Source organism: Dermochelys coriacea, chromosome 21, assembly GCF_009764565.3.
Source record: "Dermochelys coriacea isolate rDerCor1 chromosome 21, rDerCor1.pri.v4, whole genome shotgun sequence".
Lineage (NCBI taxonomy): Eukaryota > Metazoa > Chordata > Testudines > Dermochelyidae > Dermochelys > Dermochelys coriacea.
In genome coordinates this window covers 10788757-10810006 of record NC_050088.1, presented here as the reverse complement: position 1 = coordinate 10810006, position 21250 = coordinate 10788757, and the positions used below count along the sequence as shown (strand labels likewise).

Sequence of the window (21250 nt, the reverse complement as noted above, 5' to 3'; positions counted from 1 at the left end):
AATGCACACCTGTAGCAATACTAGCACTCAGAACTGCTAAGAGTATTATTATTATTAATAAGAGAAGCCTGTCCTACTTAATAACTAAAAAGAAAAGGAGTACTTGTGGCACCTGAGACTAACAAATTTATTAGAGCATAAGCTTTCGTGAGCTACAGCTCACTTCATCGGATTGCACGAAAGCTTATGCTCTAATAAATGTGTTAGTCTCTAAGGTGCCACAAGTACTCCTTTTCTTTTTGCGAATACAGACTAACACGGCTGCTACTCTGAAACCTACTTAATAACTGTTTGCTAGACAGGGTGTGGAATACTCCCCAGTTCAACTGGGTGAGTGGCTATTGTTAAACTATCAGAGCCAAGCAAGAAAGGTTCAGGGAATGCCCTATCATGTTTCTATTATAAAGCTATTTTATGAGCTAACTCTGCGCTCAGAGCAGCTTCCTTTTTTTGGAGGAGGAGAAAAGGAGTAGTTTTGTTGATTGTTCCCTCCCCCCACCCACCCACACAGCTCTGAAAACTTGGACCTTGGAGTCTAGAAGAGAGCAGCAGCACTTACACTGCACCATAAAGCTTAGCAATCCATACTGGATACCACTGCATCTAGGAATAGGAGGGCAATTTCAAAGCTAGAATCCTATCTTAACTACAGGTGGAGCAGAATCTTATCCAGATCCTGTCCCAACAAACAGGTTTTTAACACCACTGCCTAATCACTGACACAGATCAGATTGCAAACTTTGCAGAAAATGGCCTGAAATCTGTAGCGCCTCGCTCAGTTAGAGGTCTCTGAACATCATCAAACATGTCCAGCCTCATTCACCCTGGCCAACTAATAGTCCAAAGCCAGCTGGAGAGGAGAGCCAATTTAAACAACGCAAATGCTTTTCAAACATGGTACAATTTACAATGACAGGTCCAAACTTCCTTGATTTTTAACAAGCCAGAGGACCTACATTATTTGGTTGTCTTAAAAAGTTACATGAACATATTAAGTAATATTGTGTTGATTGTATAAGCATCTCATGTTTTTTTCCAGGTAGTCTGAGGATATTAAATCTCTAACCAATTGCCCTAACAGGTTTACCAATTCCCTTGACCTATCTTAAAGGGATCTCATCATCTTGAGATCTAGTCAGCTTCAAAAAAAAAAGTGAATTAAAACCTAATTAAGATCCTACATACGCTCTTGATTCTCGCCCACAACTGTCACTTTCATAACCACCTTTTCTTATTTCAGACATTCTTCTCTTTTATTTGTGTGATTGAGAAGGACCGACTATTCAGGAGAAACTGCCATCATAAGCTAAAAACGAACTGAAAAGAATAAGGACATGCACTTTAATCTCTTCCAGTTCCTTTTAGGTGTCATTTGTAGCTGTAATAGGCAACAATCTTGGCAGAAATATTTATGCAGAACAGGCCCCTTGCCCTCTATGGTCCTTTGAATCCTAATCATCTAGTGACAAAAAGTGCTAATGCTCACAAGCCACACAGAGCCAATTCAGCTGAGTGAGCTGCGTCTAGTCTAACTCATGTTATCAGCAGAATTATCAACCAAGTGTGATTAACATGTGATCTTTATTTCTAAGGACAGTGTAATGGGCCAAAAGGTCTCAACTAGATTTTCAGATCACAGGCAACTATTGCAGCACTAGGAGTTAGTCATGTTTTGCCTGGTAAACTGAATGAAAACTAATAAAAATACCAGACACTTATCTGACTGTAATTGCATGTGGACTGTCAAGTGGTTTTGAGTGTTTAATCACTATACACTCTCATATGTTATTTCCTAAACCAAAGGAAACCTGCTAGTAATATTACTTAAAATTAAACACACTTGCTGCAGCTTATTTGAAGTGAGTCCCTTCCCTCAGCACAGGTATGCAAGAAAGCTCTTAATTTACAACAGAAGTTTCTCCTTTATATCAATTTACAGTCCACAGGTCAAAACAGCCTCAGTTTCCCCCTCTGCCAACCAACATTCACAGCCACTTGACATCAGCAGACCAAAATGAAAGGTTTATGCTGAAGGTTCTGGCTGAGAATCACAGCATATCAGGGTTGGAAGGGACCTCAGGAAGTCATCTAGTCCAACCCCCTGCTCAAAGCAGGACCAATCCCCAATTTTTGCCCCAGATCCCTAAATGGCCCCTCAAGGATTAAACTCTCAACCCTGGTTTTAGCAGGCCAATGCTCAAAGCACTGAGCTATCCCTCCCTCCGAGGGATACCCCATCACTATTACAAACCTCACTAAAACTTTTTGAATACAACTCAAGATATTTTAGACCAGAAGATCATTTCACTGCTTCCTGCTTCAGAATTTTCCAATGAAGATGAAAAGAAAGTTGTAAACAGAAATATCCTGCTCAAGCCAGCCACCGACTTGTTTGATTCGTAAAGCATTTCTATTCTTTGGACTTCCTTTTACTTACGCAAGTAGTAAACTATGCTGATTTAAGATTAGATGATCTCTGGACACTAACTGGTCAGCAGGAAATGTTTATGTTCATGTTACAAGAAGGACTTGAGGTATGTTTTGGAGAGGGAAGCAGCAGCAACTAGAGTGTCAAGGAGCAGAGATCTCAGTGTATGCAGATCAGCAACCCTACAATTTGATCCATGCTTAGCAGACTTCTGAGCTCATGAGGAACCCCACTGGCTTCATGTTGCATGATCAGGATCTGGAAATGGGCTTGGCTCTAAACCTACACAAAACATGACCAAACCTTGTCTACAGTTGGCCCCTTGTTAGCAGTCTCAGCAATAGACAAAGGTTGCATTGGACATGCAGACTGAACTCCCTTTCCTGTCTCCTTGTTCTTTTTGAACAGAATTGTACTGCCACAGTCTACGCTCTATCTTTAAACAGAGAATTCAGCCTGCAGGTCTGTCTAGTTCGCACCATTCACAAACAAATCACATTTTAAAACCGAAAAGCTGCTGTGCCTTTTATTATTTCTTGCCACTTCAGAGCTTTGGGATAGAAAGTCCCTAAAACTGACAATTGCACAGGCAATCACCACATCACCTGGTTTGGTGTGATCCTGCTTTTCCCTTCTCTCCTCTCCTCCATATTGAGAACTGATATGCGCCCGCCACTTTCCATTGGTAACACAGAGGTAAACACTGAATTCAAGTCATGTCTCTTGTACGTTTCTTACTGCTCTCCTTGTGATTTCAGTGCGTCTTTAGTGCAGAGTTAACCCAGGCTTTTTACTTGGGTGTTGCCCTGAACTCCCCATCCCTGTCTACATACCAAAACCTCACCCAAGTTAAGCAGTGCTTTCATTCTGGTCTGGCCCAGTTTGGGATGTGGGTTAGAGTCAGGTTTCCACTTTCACTCAAACCAATAACCTGTGTGTTTTCAGGAGGATGCAGGCTAAAATACTTGAGTGCTGATTGCCCTCCAACACCTTCCCACAGTCCCCCCACCCCCCAACTCCTTTTGTGCCTCAAAGGACAGATTCATTCTTCTATAATTTCCTGGGGAAAGGGAGTGGCTCAGCTTACTGCAGCTCAAGAACCATGGGATGTGCCACCAGAAGTCTTAGCAAGTCACATTGTGGAGTTCTGCACCAGTGAGGAGACAGTAACATGGGTATGGTTTTGATGACATGTGCCTTATGTAATAGCTTGGAAAACTAATAGCACAATCCTCCTTTCCGCCTTCATTAGCCACACTTTCATTCCGTAGTCCATTCAGTACAGCTTTCTACCTCGGCTCCATACCCTCTCTTATATCCTCCTTCCTTGGTTACTACTTTGTTCTTTCACATAAATTTTGCATTGGGGCTTATTTCCCTGCCTAATATTTTAGTATTAGCTAGTGGAACATATGCATCTCAAGAAGAGGATTCATCTTTAACAGTACCTGTGCATTTCCTTCTCCACACGTCTCATATCACATCCTATCAGATCTCTCTTCCTGCATACCTGCAACATTTTGTTAAGCGGGAATTGTGTGATTACCAACCAATTCATCTCATTTTAAAATGGAGTTTTCTTGGAGGGTATGGCTCAAAGGTCTAAACACCATGTATGAAATACTCAGTGTCTCTGCAAACTCAAAGCTGAATTCCAGCAAGGTCTAGCTCAGCCCATCATCCTTATGAGGTACGGAAAAGATGGAGTTCCGTATGATTTACTGCACAGATGCCTTCAGGATGAGATTAAAGAGCAACACTTGCTCTCTTAAGGCATTAGCAGCCTCTTGGCACTTTTCATAAAGGCTTGAACCAGTGTCCTAGCCAGAGATTCCCTTTTCACACCACTATGCCACAGCATAACGCAAGTCATTTGGCCACCAACCCAAATGTGCCTGCATCTCAGCAAGCAGGTAAAGAACATCTTCTGTGTTACGATAAAGCACTCTGGGATGAGAGGTACTAGATCAATATCTAACTAATAGTGGACACTATGGAAGTAGAGCCTGTCCCAGCACTCAGGAGACCTGCGTTCCATTCTTGGCTCTGCCAATGCCTGCTAGGGGACCTTGAGCAAGTCATGTCCCCATACAATGTAAAGCACTTTGAGAACTACTGAAGCAAAGCTATGCAAGAGCTAGGTGGTGGTGTTAATTTAGAAGGCCCTCCTAACTTCCACCTCTCTAGATGTCTCACTTAAGCACTAGGCAGGAAACTCAGCCTCCTGTACCATGTCCACAAGCGTATTTCTCCATTTATTCCTTAGAGTGCCCAAGTTTGTGCCCAGTTCTTTGAAGTCTCCTATTACTTCTTGTTTCTACTATTCAGAAGGCATTGCAGGACTCAGAACTTGGTTTCTTGAATTCCCCCAGGAATCTTGTGTGAAGGAAGATTCCCAGATTGCTTCTTTACAAACAGAAAGCCCATTGCTTTCAAGTAACAACAACAAGTAGTAATAGGAGACTTCAAAGAACCAGGCACAAACTTGGGCACTCTAAGAAATAAATGGAGAAATATGCTAGATGGAGTATCTGAATGCTGGACAATCCTATTCAAAAGAGTTAAACTTGGCACAATGCCCAGAAAAGCCAGACATTCCCTCAAACACCACACTAAAAAGAGTAGTCCAAAAAGTAAGATGGTGGGAAAAGCAGAAACTGGTAAGTTATGTACAGACCTGAAGAGACAAGACCTGAATTCAGTTAGAGAGAGAGGAACCATAGGGAAATCTGTGGGCATGAAAAAGAACACTTACAACTCTGTACCCAGAAAGAACTTCCAAAAGAGGATTGAGGGTAACCCAGCTGACTTGAAGACACAGGGAAGAGATGGCTGCTACCCATCTCAAAATGATGTGCTGCTACCCAAAAAAATGAAAGCTTGTTTCAATCCTTCCCTGCCTCAAGAGTGCTTTGGCAAATACAGTGGGGGGGGGGAACTTATCCTTGTCCAATCACAACTCAGAGCCCCATCCTGCATCAGAGAAGAGCTGTGATGTTCCCCTATCACTTGTAATGCTCCAAGATCTGCATGGTAAGAGCCCCCAATGTGCAACCTGCATACTCACAACTTGGCCCCCCCAGCAACCCTTATTTTTACTATAAAGGAAGGTCCAGATGCTGCACACCCCAGTATCTCCCCTGCACCACTCCATCTTACAGAGGCTCTCTCCAACCCAGCACGATGGGTACAATTTTCAGAAGCAAATGAGTGACTTAGGACTTGTAAAGTTTTACCCAAAGCCTGATTTTGCCACAATGATCCACTACTAGGAAGTCACATTTGGCTGGTTCAATGTCACGGGCTAGTCTGCCCCACCAACTCCTTCAGCATTGCTAATGTGGCCCTCAGCTGACCCTCAGTTGACCCTCTTTCTAGCCTGAGTTCTCCTCAGTAAGGTACATCACCACTCAAACATGACTTTAAATCCCTGTTCTAAACTCACACGAACTAAGGAGCCATAAAATATTCAGCACTAGAAATGCCACCGAATACATCAGATGAAGTGAGCTATAGCTCACGAAAGCTTATGCTCAAATTTGTTAGTCTCTAAGGTGCCACAAGTCTTCCTTTTCTTTTTTTGAGAAGTGTCTATTGTTCTTTAACCACTCTTTGCACTTATGATAAAGACGATTATCAGCCCCCAACTGGTGGTATGCAGACCTCTCCCCCATTGAGTCACTTTCCTGGGCATGCTTTTCTGTTATCTTTAAAGTGAAATTCCCCTCTGGGCACACCTCCAGCTCATATTTGTTTTAATTCAGAAAATATATCTCAGTACAACAAACTCAAGGCACCATGAGAAAAGAACAAACAACAATTCCTTCAACTGTAAACGTAAAAAAGAAATTATTCAGTTTTCCTTGAACTGACTATCAGACACCTGTTACTTTGCGATTTACCCCATAGCCTTCCCTAGAATTAATACAATCTTTTTTACTGCCCAAGCAAACTCCTGCCACCCCCACTCATCTGCCAACCTTTCCCTCCTGTGGCCTTTTCATCTGCCCCCTTCAGTTTTATACCAAGGGCAAGGCAGACATTTACATTTTATTTTGTGTTGCTACTTTTCAGACCCTTGTAGTTTTAATGGAAGCACCGCAAGCCACAGTAGAGTGAAATGTAATTGAGGACATAGCTGGTGTAAAGCACTTATTAAACAACCTCCCTGCCCCCAGGAAACAGAGAGAAGTCACAGTCTGCACTTCATGGGGATGCTCCTGAAGGATTATAAACATTGAGAGGAATGAACAAGTCAGCAGTCGTTCAGGTCTTGGCAGCAGGGACACAAGTTAATTTCACAGGCTAGAGTGAAAACAGACCACATCAGAAAGACGATGACACAGACACACGCACAGGGAAGACTGCACCCAATCCCTCTGATGCCCTGAGGCCACTTGGACACTCAGTCTTGCTATTTGGAAAAATCAATCCCACCTGTAATGCTAGGGATCCCATTCATGTCCCCTCCATGCAGCAGCGATGAATGGTAGAGTGCACCTACTGCTATGAAGATGACTAAAAACTCCACAGATCAGAGAGCTCCTCGATCACCATACATTTTTTGAAAACCTAAAGGACATTTATGTAGTTTTGCTGTAGTCATGTCAGTACCAGGATATTAAAAGGAAGTGTCACACAAAACCGAGCTACCCCCTCAAGTCACAAACTAAGTTCATTTTGCAGAATCAAATCAATTTGGACATTTGCCCAACATATCCCAACTCCACCCTGAACAATTCTCATGCCTCCTATTGCAGGTAAATTCAGTAACTGCTCTTCATAAGGACATTGTGTAACCATAAAATTAGCACACAAGTTTCCGGCTTGGATCCATCTGATCTAAAGTAAAAATTCAAAGAGATAAAACAGGATACTAGAAGTGACCAACGAAGTTTCTAAGCTCCTGTCAATCCCCAATCTCACATTTCAATTTAAATTCAGCTTCCAGCATACAGGACAAAAAGCAGTACCTGAGTCGCTGAAATACCCCCGGTGTACTGTGCTTACGGATAAAAAAGCCTCATGGACATTATGGTTTGGGACCATGTACCCAGCAGACTTGCAACACGGATGTGTGCCTACAAGCTCTACCACAAGTCATTCCTGCGAGCAAGTAGCATTATGCACACGAGTTCTTCCACTAAATTCAACGGGTGAGACTACTCGCATGTTTAAGTGTTTGCAGGATTGGGACTTGTGTCACAAACATGTTCAAAAGCCTGGCTAGAAGCCGGCCTTCTGGGGGACTTGGGAAAGTTGTGAAGAGGAAATGCGAGTCTATAATAATTTTTCTGTTAGCATGGTCATTTTTAGAGAGATCCTGAATACATGGGAGCAAACAATTTGCTCAACAGCAGTTTGACACTTTTTAGTTGTCACCATTTATGCTCCAACATGCACAGTCTGAGCATCTGAGGCTGCACATACAAAGCCACAAGCAAGCTAGCAGATCAGACGTCGAACACTGCCGCCCTGCCCTGTATCATGTAAGCCATCATCCTACCAACACAGACAGGGTCATCATAACCACCACATGTTGAAAAGAAGTGGTCAAACTGCTAGAACAAGGGACTGAGGATACTTCTGTGGTATGCATTTAACTGAGGTGACCCTGTGCATGTATTTTCAAACACATCTGTCTCCTAACGTAGACAGGTCCAAAGTGTTGGAATTCTTTCTGACCCAGAACAGAGGCGGCATCTGTCAATTCTTTTCCCTCTATGTTTTGTATATTAAAGTTTGACCCAAGCAAACATACAATGTTTACACTTTGTGGGGAAGAATCAGAAATATTTACAGCAGGCAAACAAACCTTCTTTGCTTTTCATCAACTCGTCTCACTGGCTCCCTGCCATTCATCTCAATGGGTACCATGACACGGTGTAACCCATAACAATTATCCATAAGGCAAAACAGGGAAAGAACAGGTTAAAGAATATTTAGATAAGTTAGAGGTATTCAAGTCAGCAGGGCCTGATGAATTTCATCCTAAGGTATTTAAGGAACTAGCTGAAGCAATCTCAGAACCGTAAGCAATTATCTTTGAGAACTCATGGAGGACGGATGAGGTCCCAGAGGACTGGAGAACGGCAAACAGTACCTATCTTTAAAAAGAGGAACAAAAAGAACCCAGGGAATTATAGACTTGTCATCCTAGCTTCAATACTTGTAAAGATATTGGAACAAGTTATTAAACAAGCAATTTGTAAGCACTTTGAGGACAATAGGGTTACAAGGAATAGTCAGCAAGGATTTGTCAAGAACAAATCATGCTAAATCAAACGAACTTCATTCTTGGATAGGGATTGCAGGCCTAGGTTGTTGGGTTTTGTTTTTGGGTTGGGGGGGGGGGAAGAACAGAGCAGTTCACATGAAATACCTTGATTTTAGCAAGGCTTTTGACACAGTCCCACATGACATTCTTACAAGTAAACCAGGGAAATGTAAGCTAGTTGAAGTTACTATGAGGTGAGTGTACAACTGATTGAAAGTCCATACTCAAAGAGTAGTTATCAGCAGTTCGCTGTCCAACTGGGAGGAAATATCTAGGGGAGTCATAAGAACGGCCATATTGGGTCAGATCAAAGGTCCATCTGGTCCAGTATCTGGTCTTCCGACAGTGACCAATGCCAGGTCCCACAGAGGTCAGTCCTTGGTCTAGTACTATTCAACATTTTCATTAATAACTTGGATAACAGAGTGAAGAGTACGCTTATAAAATCTGCAGATGACATGATAGTGGGAGGGGTTACAAGTACTTTAGAGGAGAGGATTAGAATTCAAAATGACCTTGATAAATTAGAGAATTGTTCTGAAATCAACAAGATGAAATTCTATAAAGACAAGCACAAAGCAGTTCACTTAGGAAGGAAAAAGCAAATGCAAACCTACAAAATGGGGAATGACTGGCTAAGTGGTAGTACTGCTGAAACCGACCTGGGAGTTACAGTGGATCACAAATTGAATACAAGTCAATGTGATGCAGCTGTGGAAAAGGCTAATATCATCCTGGGGAATATTAACAGGAATGTTGTAAGTAACATAGGAGTTACTTGTCCCACTCTTCTCAGCATCTGAGGCCCCAGCTGGAGTACTGCCTCCAATTTTGGGCATCACAATTTAGGAAAAAGGTGACCAAATTAGAGAGTGTCCAGAGGAGAGCAACAAAAATGATAAAAGGCTTAGACCATCTGACCTAGGAGGAAACGTTTAAAAAATGGGCATGTTTAGTCTTGAGAAAAGAAGACCAAGGGGAGAACCTGATAATCTTCAAAATACGATTAAGGTGGTTATAAGAAGAATGGGCATCCGTTTTTCTCTTTGTCCACTGAAGGTAGGACAAGGAGTAATGGGCTTAATCTGCAGCGAGAGAGATTTATGGCCAATATTAGGAAAAACTACAAGGATAGTTAAACTCAGGAATAGTTTCCCAAGGGAGATCCCAGAACCCCCATCATTGGAGGTTTCTAAGAACCGGTTGGACAAACACTTGCTGGGTGGGGGGGGGGGGGGTTAAGTGTACTTGGCCCTGCCTCAGCCCAGGAAGCAAGACTTGATGACCTCTTGAGGTTCCTTCCCTGCCCTGCCTATTCTCCACTGCAGGAAGACAGATCAAATTTAGCCACAAATATCCAAAAAAGATCCACCCTAGCTCAGCAGGATGCCGCCAAGGGACACCCAAGCAAACACAGCCCTGCGCTCTCAGACCATCCTCCTGCAGCTCAAACAGCCAGAGGGGAAGGAGAGCAGGGGAACGGGATTTTCCAACCGCGGGACTGGACCCGCGCGGCAGGAAAACTGCGAAGCGCTGCCCCTTGAGAAAGGCAATGGCCATTTGTGAGTTGCTTACACGAAAGGAAGGAGAGGGAAAGCAGCTACACAAAGAGCCGAAAGCCGCAAAGCACGGCAAGTTACACGGCGCAGGCCATCCAGAGCCAGCGGGCTCGGGCTGCGCCCAGCATAACGCCCCAGCCCCGGCCCCAGCCCCGGCCCCGGCCCCGACGGGCAGCTCATGCAACACAAGCCGTTCAACAGCCACAGGTCGGAAAGCCTGGGACGGTACCGCGGGGAGAAGCCATGCCCAGCCCGGCCCGGCCGGGGAGCGAGGGGACAACCAGAGACCGAGGCAAGGAGGGCGGCAGCGCACCTCCCAAGCCACCTGCGATGGCCCCCGCGGACCAACCGCCCCCGCCCCGAGCGCGGAGCTCCGACCCGCCGCCGCCCCACAGCGACCCCCGGCCCGGCCCCAGCACCAGGCATTCAACCGCCCCGGAGCGGGACCCACCTGAGCAGGCTGGAGAGCGGGTGCCCCCCGGCGCCGCCCCCGCCCCCGCCGCCCCCCGAGCCGAAGCCCGAGCTGAGGCGCTTGCCCGAGAGCAGCTTCTCCACGGCGGGCAGGTTGCCGGTGCGGGCGGCCTCCAGCAGCTCCTGCTCCTTCCCCATGGCCCGGCCCCGCCGGCCGGGACCCGCGAACCGCCGCCGCCGCCACCGAGCGCCGCCAGCGCCCGCCCCGGCGCGTCCTTCCGGGGCGGGGCCTCGCCGGTCCCCCGCCGCGGGAAGCTCCGCCCACACAAGGGGCACCGAGACGGGCTCCCGCCCCGCAGGGGGAGGGACCTGGAGGGGCTCCTCCCCCGAAGAGGGGCGGCGCCAGGAGAGGCTCCGCCCACACAATAAGGCGCGGGATAACGCCACTCGGCGTGGGGCCGGATGAGTGGAACCACGCCCCCAAAGGGGCGGGGCAATACATAACCCCTCCCCTGTGGGGGGGGGCTGAGAGATGCTCCCCCTGTAGGGAGAAGCCGGGAATAACCCCAGGTTCAAGGGGAGTAGCAGGATGTAAATCCCAACCCAGAGGTGAGATGAAGGGAATAATGCCAGGGGGTGGGGGGAGGAGAATTGACATGGTATATAATGCCAGGGCCCCCCTCCCAGCAGAAGCAGGAGCAGGAATAATTCCACCCTCGCAGGAAGGGGAAAAAATAGTTAATACTGAGGTCCCTCAACCGTGCCCAAAATAATGCAGCAACACACACTGATTATCTTCTGCAAGGTTAAGAGGGAGCCATGTGCGTTAGAGACCGAGCCAACAGAGCTCGTAAGACTTCACCGTGCAGATATACCACTGCCATCGCTCCACGGCATCATCGTGGTCCTGTTTTACAATCTCACAAAGAGCAACCTGCTGTGTGAAATACACAGGTCGACTTAGCCCTCCTTCTACGGAAGGGAAAAGGAGCAGTTTACCACGGAGAAGACTTTCAGATGAAGCCTCCAAAGTCCAAAGGCATCCGATGAAGTGAGCTGTAGCTCACGAAAGCTTATGCTCTAATAAATTTGTTAGTCTCTAAGGTGCCACAAGTACTCCTTTTCTTTTTGCGAATACAGACTAACACGGCTGCTACTCTGAATCCAAAGTCCTGAGGGCCTTTGTAGGTGTCATAATAAATGCATAAGTGCCTGTGAAATTCAGGGTCTAACAAAGGAAATGTAGCAGTTACTAAGCATCTGCCATCCTAACCAAGGATAGCATCCAAAACCCCAATTCTTCCAATGCACTGCTTTCGTGTCCCAGGGAATGCCTGATCCCCAGACCTCCTGCTTCGTGACTGAAAGCTGGTACAAAGAGGCCATGATGACATTTGCATACATTCATAAAAAGGGAAGAATAATGATCTAGTTCCATGTCCCATAAGGAATGAAGTTGAAGGAGATGAGACTGTTTACCTATCTTCTAAGACAAATGTAAGGCACAGCCTCCAGTGGTACATTAACAGCTCTGCCTCCTAGCCCACAAGAAGCATCATATATCAAAGTATGACCCAAAAATCAAATTAGTGTCTTGCATGTGATATGATTTGGGAGGGCAAAAACCCACCACCAGTGTTGGTGCCTTGTTAGCAGTCTTATCAGCAGAGACCAGAGACTAAGCACCCTTCCAAGCCCACTAGGCACCAGTCCCTTCAACTCAGATTAGAAGCACAGCAGCAAGGCAACCTGGGAGAAAAACAGAACTGATGCTGCTCAGACTGTAGCTGCTCTGCATATAAACAGAAACCTGCAGGGCAGTCAAGCCAGCACCTTCCAGTAGTACTAAAAATCACGTTTCTTTTTTAAAGGAACTTGCTGCCTTATGTTTTTGAAACATGATATTTCAGCTTCAGTGGAGAATCCTCAAGGCAGGCAGATGTTCTAATTATCTTGTTTTGTGTGATCTCGGCATATCTAGCTCACGGCTGTATGTAAACACCATTAAAACATTTCAGTTTTGCCTACCTACTTTTGGACTTCCCTAGCCGTTAGCATGGCGTTTTTCTACTGCCCAATTTATCATATTTTTGCTTGACCACCTTCCATCTGGTGCTCTCAATGCAATTTCCACAAATGAATAAATTCTCACAATCTTCCTATAAGGTAGGTATTCTTACTCCTATTTTCACTTGGGGAAACTGATTCAGAAACTAAATGACTTGTCCAAGATCATACAGAGATTAAGAACAAACCTAGTTCTCTTGCCTCCCACTCTTATGGTTTAGCTACAACACTATCCACAGCAAGAAGAAAAGGAGTACTTGTAGCACCTTAGAGACTAACAAATTTATTAGAGCATAAGCTTTCGTGAGCTACAGCTCACTTCATCGGATGCTATCCATAGCAGATCTCATGGAAAAAAATAGGACTGCAATAGGCCCTGTAGTTTAGCCCTGTGGCACAATCATCAAGAGAGTTCAACGGCTTCTGAGATAGCATAGTCAAAGTCCAACAGAAACCCAAACAATCTTTAGGCCTGCTAGGCTCACTTTTCAGCCTCCTTCCTTTCAGATGAACCTCACTTAAGGCAAACGACATCAACAGGTTCCTGATGACCAATCTAATTTGCAGTTTGTGTTAGGCATACCCTTTCATAGGAAGGCTCTAGCAGATCATAATCTTCAATTAATTCCGAACCCCAACCACTCTTCTCTCTCTCACACACACACACACACACACACACTTACTTTGTTGGGTGTATGCCGACATAAATTGCATCAACCAAAGTCTGTAGTGGAGACATGGCTTTAGACAATTCTAATGGTATGTCTACACTATGGCACTATACCAGCATAGCTATGTTTAGATTCAATGCAATCCTTCTCTTTCAATAACTCACGCTGTAATCCTACCTCTGCAATATTCATGCTCCTTTGTATGTGACTTGTACAAGAATTCTTACATTTAACAAATACAAATCACTAAGGAAAAGTTAATTCTAAGTCTTTTTTAATACATTAAGGTAGTTTAAAAGATCCACTGAACTAATGAGGCTAATATTCATCTTAAATCATTCTGGTCCTATCTTTTTCACAATAGCAATGAATGAGAGATGTCATTTGTATTTCATGATAATTGCAGTACACTACCTAGTTGAACGTCTGGTTCAGTCAGAAGCTTTTCCCACGTGAGTGTCATTATGCTGACAAATGTCAGGTATCTGTTTACCAAGTAAAAATCAAGTCTTCTTTCTTGAGTGTGTTAACTCTTTCCTGTTTTACAAAAGGGAAGTCTCTAAATTGTGTTATGATTATTAGTGAATATTAATCCATAAAGAAAACAGTTTAAAAATACATTAGGGAAAGATGGTGTGATGGGTTGTATGAACCTCAGGCTGCAATGACTCCAATCTGCCCCACCCGATTACCTCTGGAATCCAGGGGTCAGATTTCCAGCATGCAATTTTCTCCATCCCATAATGCCATCCATAGTCCATAATTTTCACATCTTTTTTTAAATATGCCACAAACATGTGTGGAACATTTTGATGTTTGCTATCTCTGACAGAAGTATGGAGCCCATAAAGCTCTGCACTATTCTCCTGAAAGTTGCAAATACAGGATGCATGATTCTCCTGTATTTGCAGACCCTCAGGAATGACCACAACAACCAGGGACATGAGGATTTCTTTGAGGACAGACTGCTGAGGGACATAGCAAAAAAACAATTAAAGGAGCTTGGAGGCGTTCATGGAGCAGTTGCAGACAGTGGAGTGCCACTTCTGGGCCTGAGAATAAACACTGAGTGATGGGATTGCATTGTAATGCAGCCTTGGGGCAAGGAGCTGTGGCTGTAGAACTCTTTGAGTGTGAAAGGCCTCATTCCTGGATCTATATGCCAAACACGCCCCATCCCTCTAGCGCAGAGATACCAGAATAAAAGTTTCAGTCAGGATGTCATCGTTTACATCATCCGAGTTCTCTTTCTGACATACAAAAGAGAAGGGTGGTCTCTGAATTGAGGGCTATACAGAAAAGGGAGAGAGAGAGAGACAGAGTGTGTGTGGGGGGGAGGGTACCATAGGAGAATGATGTAATATCTAAGCAGCTGTAGTCCAAAAAATAATAAAATGTCACACATTTAGCACCTTTCAATCAAGGATCTCAAAGCCCTTCACAAACATGAATTAATCCTCATCACAGCCCTGTGAAGAATGTAAATATTACCCATTTTACAGAGGGGGAAACTGAGGCCCAAAGAAGTTCAGTGACATCAAAAGTCACATACTGACCAGAAGCAGAGCTGGAAACAACTCAGGAATTCTGATTCCCCCATCTCCTGGCCTAACCACTATCCTAATGATCACAGCAGTTTAGTGGGATGGCCAATTAGAAAGAAATAATACCGAAAATTACTGACTGGGATTTTGCCATCCCACCTGGCTTCGTTCATCAAAGAAACAAAGTCAGCAGGAAATGTTTTATTTGTAAATTTGTATGAAGGATTACAAAACCCTGCAATAATCCTGCACTCCACTGTGCCTAAAAACAGAAGGTGCTTGAGTCACACTCCTCAATGCTCCCCATCTTCTCTCTAACTCCAATACTGCCTACTCCACCGCATGCCCTCCCTACCCCCAAAATTCCTCCCCTCCTTCTACCTGTCCCAACCCATCTACTCCAACCCCCATGCCCTCCCTACCCCCCAAACTCCCTCCCCTTCCCCACCCGTCCCAACCCCCATGCCCTCCCTCCCCCCACCCGTCCCAACCCCCCCATTCCAACCCCCAGGCCCTCCCTCCCCCCCACCCGTCCCAACCCCCCCATTCCAACCCCCAGGCCCTCCCTCCCCCCACCCGTCCCAACCCCCCCATTCCAACCCCCATGCCCTCCCTCCCCCCCACCCGTCCCAACCCCCCCATTCCAACCCCCATGCCCTCCCTCCCCCCCACCCGTCCCAACCCCCAGGCCCTCCCTCCCCCCACCCGTCCCAACCCCCCCATTCCAACCCCCAGGCCCTCCCTCCCCCCACCCCACCTGTCCCACCCCCCAATACTCCTCCCCTCCTACCTGTCCCAACACCCCCCCACTCTAACCCCCAAGATCTCCCTACCCGCAATACTCCCAGTCTAACCCCTCCGCCCACCCCAGAGACCCCGTCCCGCGAGGGCTGTTGCGTTGCCATGGAGACAGAAATCTCCCGGAAGGGGCGGAGCAAGTGCGGCCCCTCCACGGCGCCGCCGTAGCGATGACCTCATCAGAGCGCGCCGTCGCCGATGGCGGAACCCGGGGCGCGCGGCCGCGAGGAGAGCGGGGACCCGGGCTCGAGCCAGGAGACGTTCCCGGCTGCCTCGTCCCCCCCGGGGCTCGGGGTTGCTCCCGCGGCCTCCGAGGAGCCGCCGGCCGCGGCCGAGAAGAGCGAGCGGGAGGCGGCCGCGCCCAGCGAGCCCAAAGCGGACGGCCAGGCGGCGGAGGTGCGGGGTGGAGCCGGGGGGGGAGCGCGGGCGGGCGGGCGGGATTACGGGGCCGGCTAGCTGGGTTCTTGCTAAGGCCCCTACCAAAGTCACAGCCACCAAGAGCGCCTCGCAGACGCTGAAATCTGATCTTTTGGGTGCTTTTACCCCATGCTGTCGCGGCTTCGCAGGGAGACCAGCGTTTCTCAGATTGGGGTTCCGGGCCTGAATCCCCTCTCAGCTGCATGGCCAGGCAGCAGGCTGTTAAGGGCAGTGCCTCTGGGCGGCTGGAGGGAGAGAGGGCTGGGGGGAGTCCTCTCTCCCTGCCGCAATCCCAGGGCAGCCCTCAGCCCCAGCCTGCACCCCCAGCAAGAGCCCTCATCCCCTGTGCCCCAGCCATCTCCTGAACCCCGAACTCCTCATCCCTGGTGCCCACCCACCCTCCGCACTCCAACTCTCTGCCCTAGCCTAGAAACCTCTCCTGCACCCCAACTCTCTTATCCCTGGCCCCACCCCAGAGCCCTCACCCCCCCCCCGCATCCCAACCTTCTGACCCAGCCCTGAGCCCCCTCCCACACTCCAAAACCCTGGGCTCCACCCCTGCCACATATCGTCTCTATATTAGTGCACGTAACAAAATTCAGTCTGCACGGGGATGTAAAAAATTCAAGAGAACTTTGGTCCTGACCCAAAAAGGAGTTGCAGGGTGTGTGAGTGACCACCCATTTTAAGGGGGGGTCATGGTATTGCCATCCTTACTTCTGCACTGCTATTGGTGGCAACTCTGCCTTCAGATCTGGGCTCCTGGCCCCCCAGTTCTGAAGGCAGCACAGAACTCAGGGTAGCAGTACCGCAACCCTTCCCAACCACTTTTTGGGTCAGGACCCCTACAATTACAACACTGTGAAATTATTTTAAATAGATGAAATCATGAAATTTATGCCTTTTTTAAAAAAAAAAAAAAAAAAAGCTTGTGACTGTGAAATTGACCAAAATGGACCATGAATTTGGTAGGGCCCTAGTTATTCCCCCCTGGAAATTTTCCTCCAGCTTCTGCTGGGTCCCATGAGCTTTGATCCAAAGTGCAGCCAGCTGCTGTGGGCTCGTGCCCGTGTTGTACTTGTGGGTGCCTTCAAATCGTGAGCTTTTTTGCACAGCTGGTGACACTATATGACGCTGCTAGCACTGTGTGGGTAGGCAGTCCATTCTTTCTTACACACACACACACACACACACACACACACACACACACACACACACACACACACACACACACACACACACACACACACACACACACACACACACACACACACACACACACACGGTGAGCAGAGGTTGTCCAGAATGGAAGAGTAAGAAAACAATTGAGTATTAGGAAAGACTTTGAATTTCCAGGCTAAGGTAAAACTAAGTCAGCCACACAGTCCTCTGATTTGTGTTTGTGGTCACATGCTGTTGTAACAAACCAATAGCAGCCAAAATATGCTTGTAGATTAAAATCTGGATTTTGTTGGTTGTATATTTATCATAGTGCTCTGTGGATGCTTAATAGCACTGTACACAGACTAACCCCTGAGTACTGAGAGCTGTAGTTTGGAACTGAATAACAGAGACCTCCCCAAAATGATGGTAATCTCTTGTGGCAGGTGAACAGCCAAGAAGGTTTGGAATTAGCGTCAGCTGAATCTGAGGACTCTACATTGCAGTCTTCTGCAGCTAAGAAGATAAAAATAGAGATAAAAGAGAAGAAAGAGAAGAAGCAGAAAGTAGATGAAGATGAGATTCAGAAAATGCAGTGAGTACATCTTAAATTTCTAATTCATGTGACGCCAAGTTTGGTTACCGGATCCTGTCTATGTAATGACAACTTGCTCCTCATCAGACTGAGTTTAGCTCACCCAGTTCACTGCACAGAGCTTGCTGCTGGAAATAAGTGCTATAGCATGTAATATGCACTGTCATTATTTATTAAGCCAACACTGGAAACTGTCCTGTAACTGGTTGGTTTTTTTGATCTTTGCCTTCATAAAGGAAGATCTGAGTCCCAGTTTGTAAACCAGAACAGTTACTACTACTTTGCACCCAAACCTGTGCATTAGCTAAGTAGGGCACAACCTACCCTCTCCCTTCAATGCTCTTCCTTATGCCTAATAAAATGTCTTCTAAAGTGGTACACTGTGGAAACAGACCCTACATGGATTTGGAGAATCTTTCAAATTGCTTTTTAAGGTGAAAAAAGTCTGTCTTCTGTTGTAACTGATCTGTTTCCTCCTTCCTCCAGAATATTGGTTTCTTCCTTTTCTGAAGAACAGCTGAACCGCTATGAGATGTACCGCCGGTCTGCTTTCCCCAAGGCTGCTATTAAACGGGTAAGATTCTGCAAATCCTCAGTCCACAGAGGAACATATGAGGTGAAAGAGACAGCTTGGCATTTATAAAAAAAAAAAAAAAGTGCACAGAACTTCATTGCAGTTTAGAGCACAGTTTAAGTGCACAGATTTTCAACTACAGAAGAGGTATTAAGCAACCTTGACTCATGTTGACTTCAATAGGTGTGGCTCAGCATTTCTCATGCTTAGTTTGTGTTTTTTAAAAACAAACAAAAAACCCAAGTAGACAGCTGCAGGAAAATTTTTCACTTAATTATATCTTTTCTCTCAAGCTGGTCCAGTCCATTACTGGGACTTCTGTCTCTCAGAATGTGGTTATTGCCATGTCTGGGATTTCCAAAGTCTTCGCTGGGGAGGTGGTAGAAGAAGGTGAGTGCAAGAAGAATATTTTATAAGTGTGTGTGTGTGGTGGTGGGGAGAAATATTCTACGAATATATTTAAAGATTATTAAAGGAGGGAGAAAAGCTTTTGAAGTGAGATGACATGGTGGTTTCAAGGTAGCTAACTTAGACCTTTGTCACAGCATCTATGCAACTCAAAGAAATGAAGACAGTTTTTACAGCAGTCTTCCTATTATGAAATGAGTGTCTTCAGGGGCAAAAATAGATGCCTTATGAACCCTGATTCTGCTATCAGCAAGGAATTCAGCACAAGGGAGGTGACATTTAACTAGCATAAATCCATTCTTCTGAAACTTGGTCTCCACTGATAGATGAGCTGAGATTACTAAATGAAACACTACATTGAAGGGTGAGCTACTGAAGTAGCTGTTTGGACATGTTTACAGTACGTTTGAAGAGGAGACAGTAGTCTGTTGGTTCAAGCCACCTAATCTGTACAGACTTATTAAAATACTTGATTTTTACCTGTAGAGGTGGTATTTTGCTGGAATGATGAACCCTGCTTGTGGCTTTTTCTACAAGTTACTTCTGTTGTGTGAGGGAATCTGGATAAAAGCAATCTTGTATCTTTATTTGAGATGAGCCTGTATGTGGCAATGGGAGGGGGATGGATGCAGTGATCCAATAGGTCCTTTTCATCTCTACCATATATGCTCATCTCCTGTCTCATGTATTAGTCCCTATGCATGTGCTCCTCAAGTTAATCAACCCATGAATAGTTTAACAAGTCAAAGTAGAAAGGGGTATTGGTAAGTTGTTGGATGTTCTAAGAAATTAACTTAAGTAACCTCAACTGTTCAATAAAATGTAATTTTACCAGTTAGGGTGTGTTTATATTCTCCTTCACTCAGTGTGGACAGTGAGACCCAGATAAGTCAGTTTCACTCTGATTCTTACATACTGGTAAAATGCTCCTCAGTTTGCATTGTGGACACTGCAAGGAAACTAATTCCAGTTTGTTTGTTTTGGTTTTTTTGTGGATGTAAAGTTGATAAATGTTTATGAATAGTAGAACCTACTTAGTTAAAGCTGAAATGCTAGCTTTTACTATCTGAAAGCCTCTTTGAGACACTTAACTGTGTCAACTGTTTGATAACATTTATTGTTCTTTGGTTTGTTTAGCACTGGATGTGTGTGAGAAGTGGGGAGAATTACCACCTCTTCAGCCCAAACACATGCGTGAGGCAGTCCGGCGGCTGAAGTCACGGGGGCAGATCCCCAATTCGAAGTATAAAAAAATCACCTTCCATTGAAGTGAAAACTAGACAGCAGTTTAAGAAGCAGGAGATCCTGGAGAAGCTGGAAGAGAATAGACTACTAGGTATAAACCATCACCTCAGAACTGCTTAAGTAGAAAGCTTCCAAACCTTCTGCTCTTCTAGTGTCTGCAGTATTAATTACTATGCCAGTACCAAAACAACCTAAAAAAAGTTTCTTAAAACAAAGCTGAACGGAGTGCATGTGGCCAGTTTCTCAGACTATGAAATGCTTCCGTATACAACTTCTCCAAGATTTGTGGTAGACAGATATGAAAAATTACTGTTGTGGTTAAAGTTTAGAATAACTTTGAAACAGCAGTGCAGACAGCAGCCTTGTTCACTTAAGTTTGTATTTTAGTACTAAACTCCTTGAAGGAAAGGCCTCTATATTGTATCCTGTGCGTAGGAGTCCTTATTTCAACATGCACTAGCAAACCTCATCAAGTGACTGCTTAAGTTTGTTTCTCTCTTTAAACATTTCCTAAGAAACTTGCAATAAAAGGTTCTGGTGGTAGAGAGGGGCAATAACTGAATTGGAAATGTTGTCAGGGCCATCAGACTTTATAGCTGTGGCTATGTGAAACGGAGCTAAACACTTTAACAGAAAGGATAAAAGCCTTTGGTGCAATAGGCTTTTTACTTACGGAGAGGATACTGGGGGGGGGAAATGAGGGCTACTGCTATAACAGGTATATCTATAGTCTGTATAGAAAGGGGGATTTGATACAATGAACACTTATTAAACTTGGTGTTCAATTAAATAGCTTGTGACCTGGATTTGAGTAGTCCCTTCCATTCTCACTGAGAGGGCAGATGAAATGTCACTGATTGTATGACTTAGCATTTCTCCCCCACTTTATCTATTAATCCTTAACACTGAGGGGGCTGTCGGGTTTTAGTCTGGCTCTGGATCTGTGCAGGCACTATATTCCATAAGCAGTTAGAGTGCTGAAACAATGCCCTACCAGGGGTATCTTATACTGCTTGGTGGGAGTCGTTCACCCTTCCACAGCCTTTAGCCTTTGTCACTTTTCCCATGTGCTATTCAGCACCATTCTGCACTTAC

At 45.6% G+C, this 21250-nt stretch overlaps 2 protein-coding genes across 11 annotated transcripts in view; one reads left to right on the top strand and one right to left on the bottom strand.

The window, feature by feature from the left end:
- The window catches only part of ANKS1A (ankyrin repeat and sterile alpha motif domain containing 1A), a 158673-nt gene extending 147733 nt beyond the window's left edge, over positions 1-10940 (bottom strand). For 3 of the 9 annotated variants that reach the window (XM_038379560.2, XM_038379565.2, XM_043500232.1), the window contains exon 1: positions 10716-10940. In XM_038379560.2, the coding sequence (XP_038235488.1) occupies positions 10716-10873 (158 nt within the window). In that variant the 5' untranslated portion in view covers positions 10874-10940. The remainder of the gene's footprint in view (positions 1-10715) is intronic. The other 6 variants (XM_038379561.2, XM_043500233.1, XM_038379562.2 and 3 more) reach the window with 2 other exon arrangements.
- Positions 10941-15898: 4958 nt separating this feature from the next.
- TAF11 (TATA-box binding protein associated factor 11) lies at positions 15899-20961 on the top strand. Of its 2 annotated transcripts, none has more exons than XM_038379583.2 (5): positions 15899-16151; positions 17780-17928; positions 18415-18502; positions 18796-18892; positions 20048-20961. In XM_038379583.2, the coding sequence occupies exons 1-5, from the start codon at positions 15954-15956 to the stop codon at positions 20176-20178; spliced, it is 663 nt and encodes a 220-aa protein (XP_038235511.1). In that variant the 5' UTR covers positions 15899-15953; the 3' UTR covers positions 20179-20961. The 2 variants fall into 2 exon arrangements, with proteins under 2 accessions (XP_038235511.1, XP_043356250.1); XM_043500315.1 differs by having other exon boundaries at positions 15924-16151; positions 17777-17928.
- Positions 20962-21250: the final 289 nt, after the last annotated feature.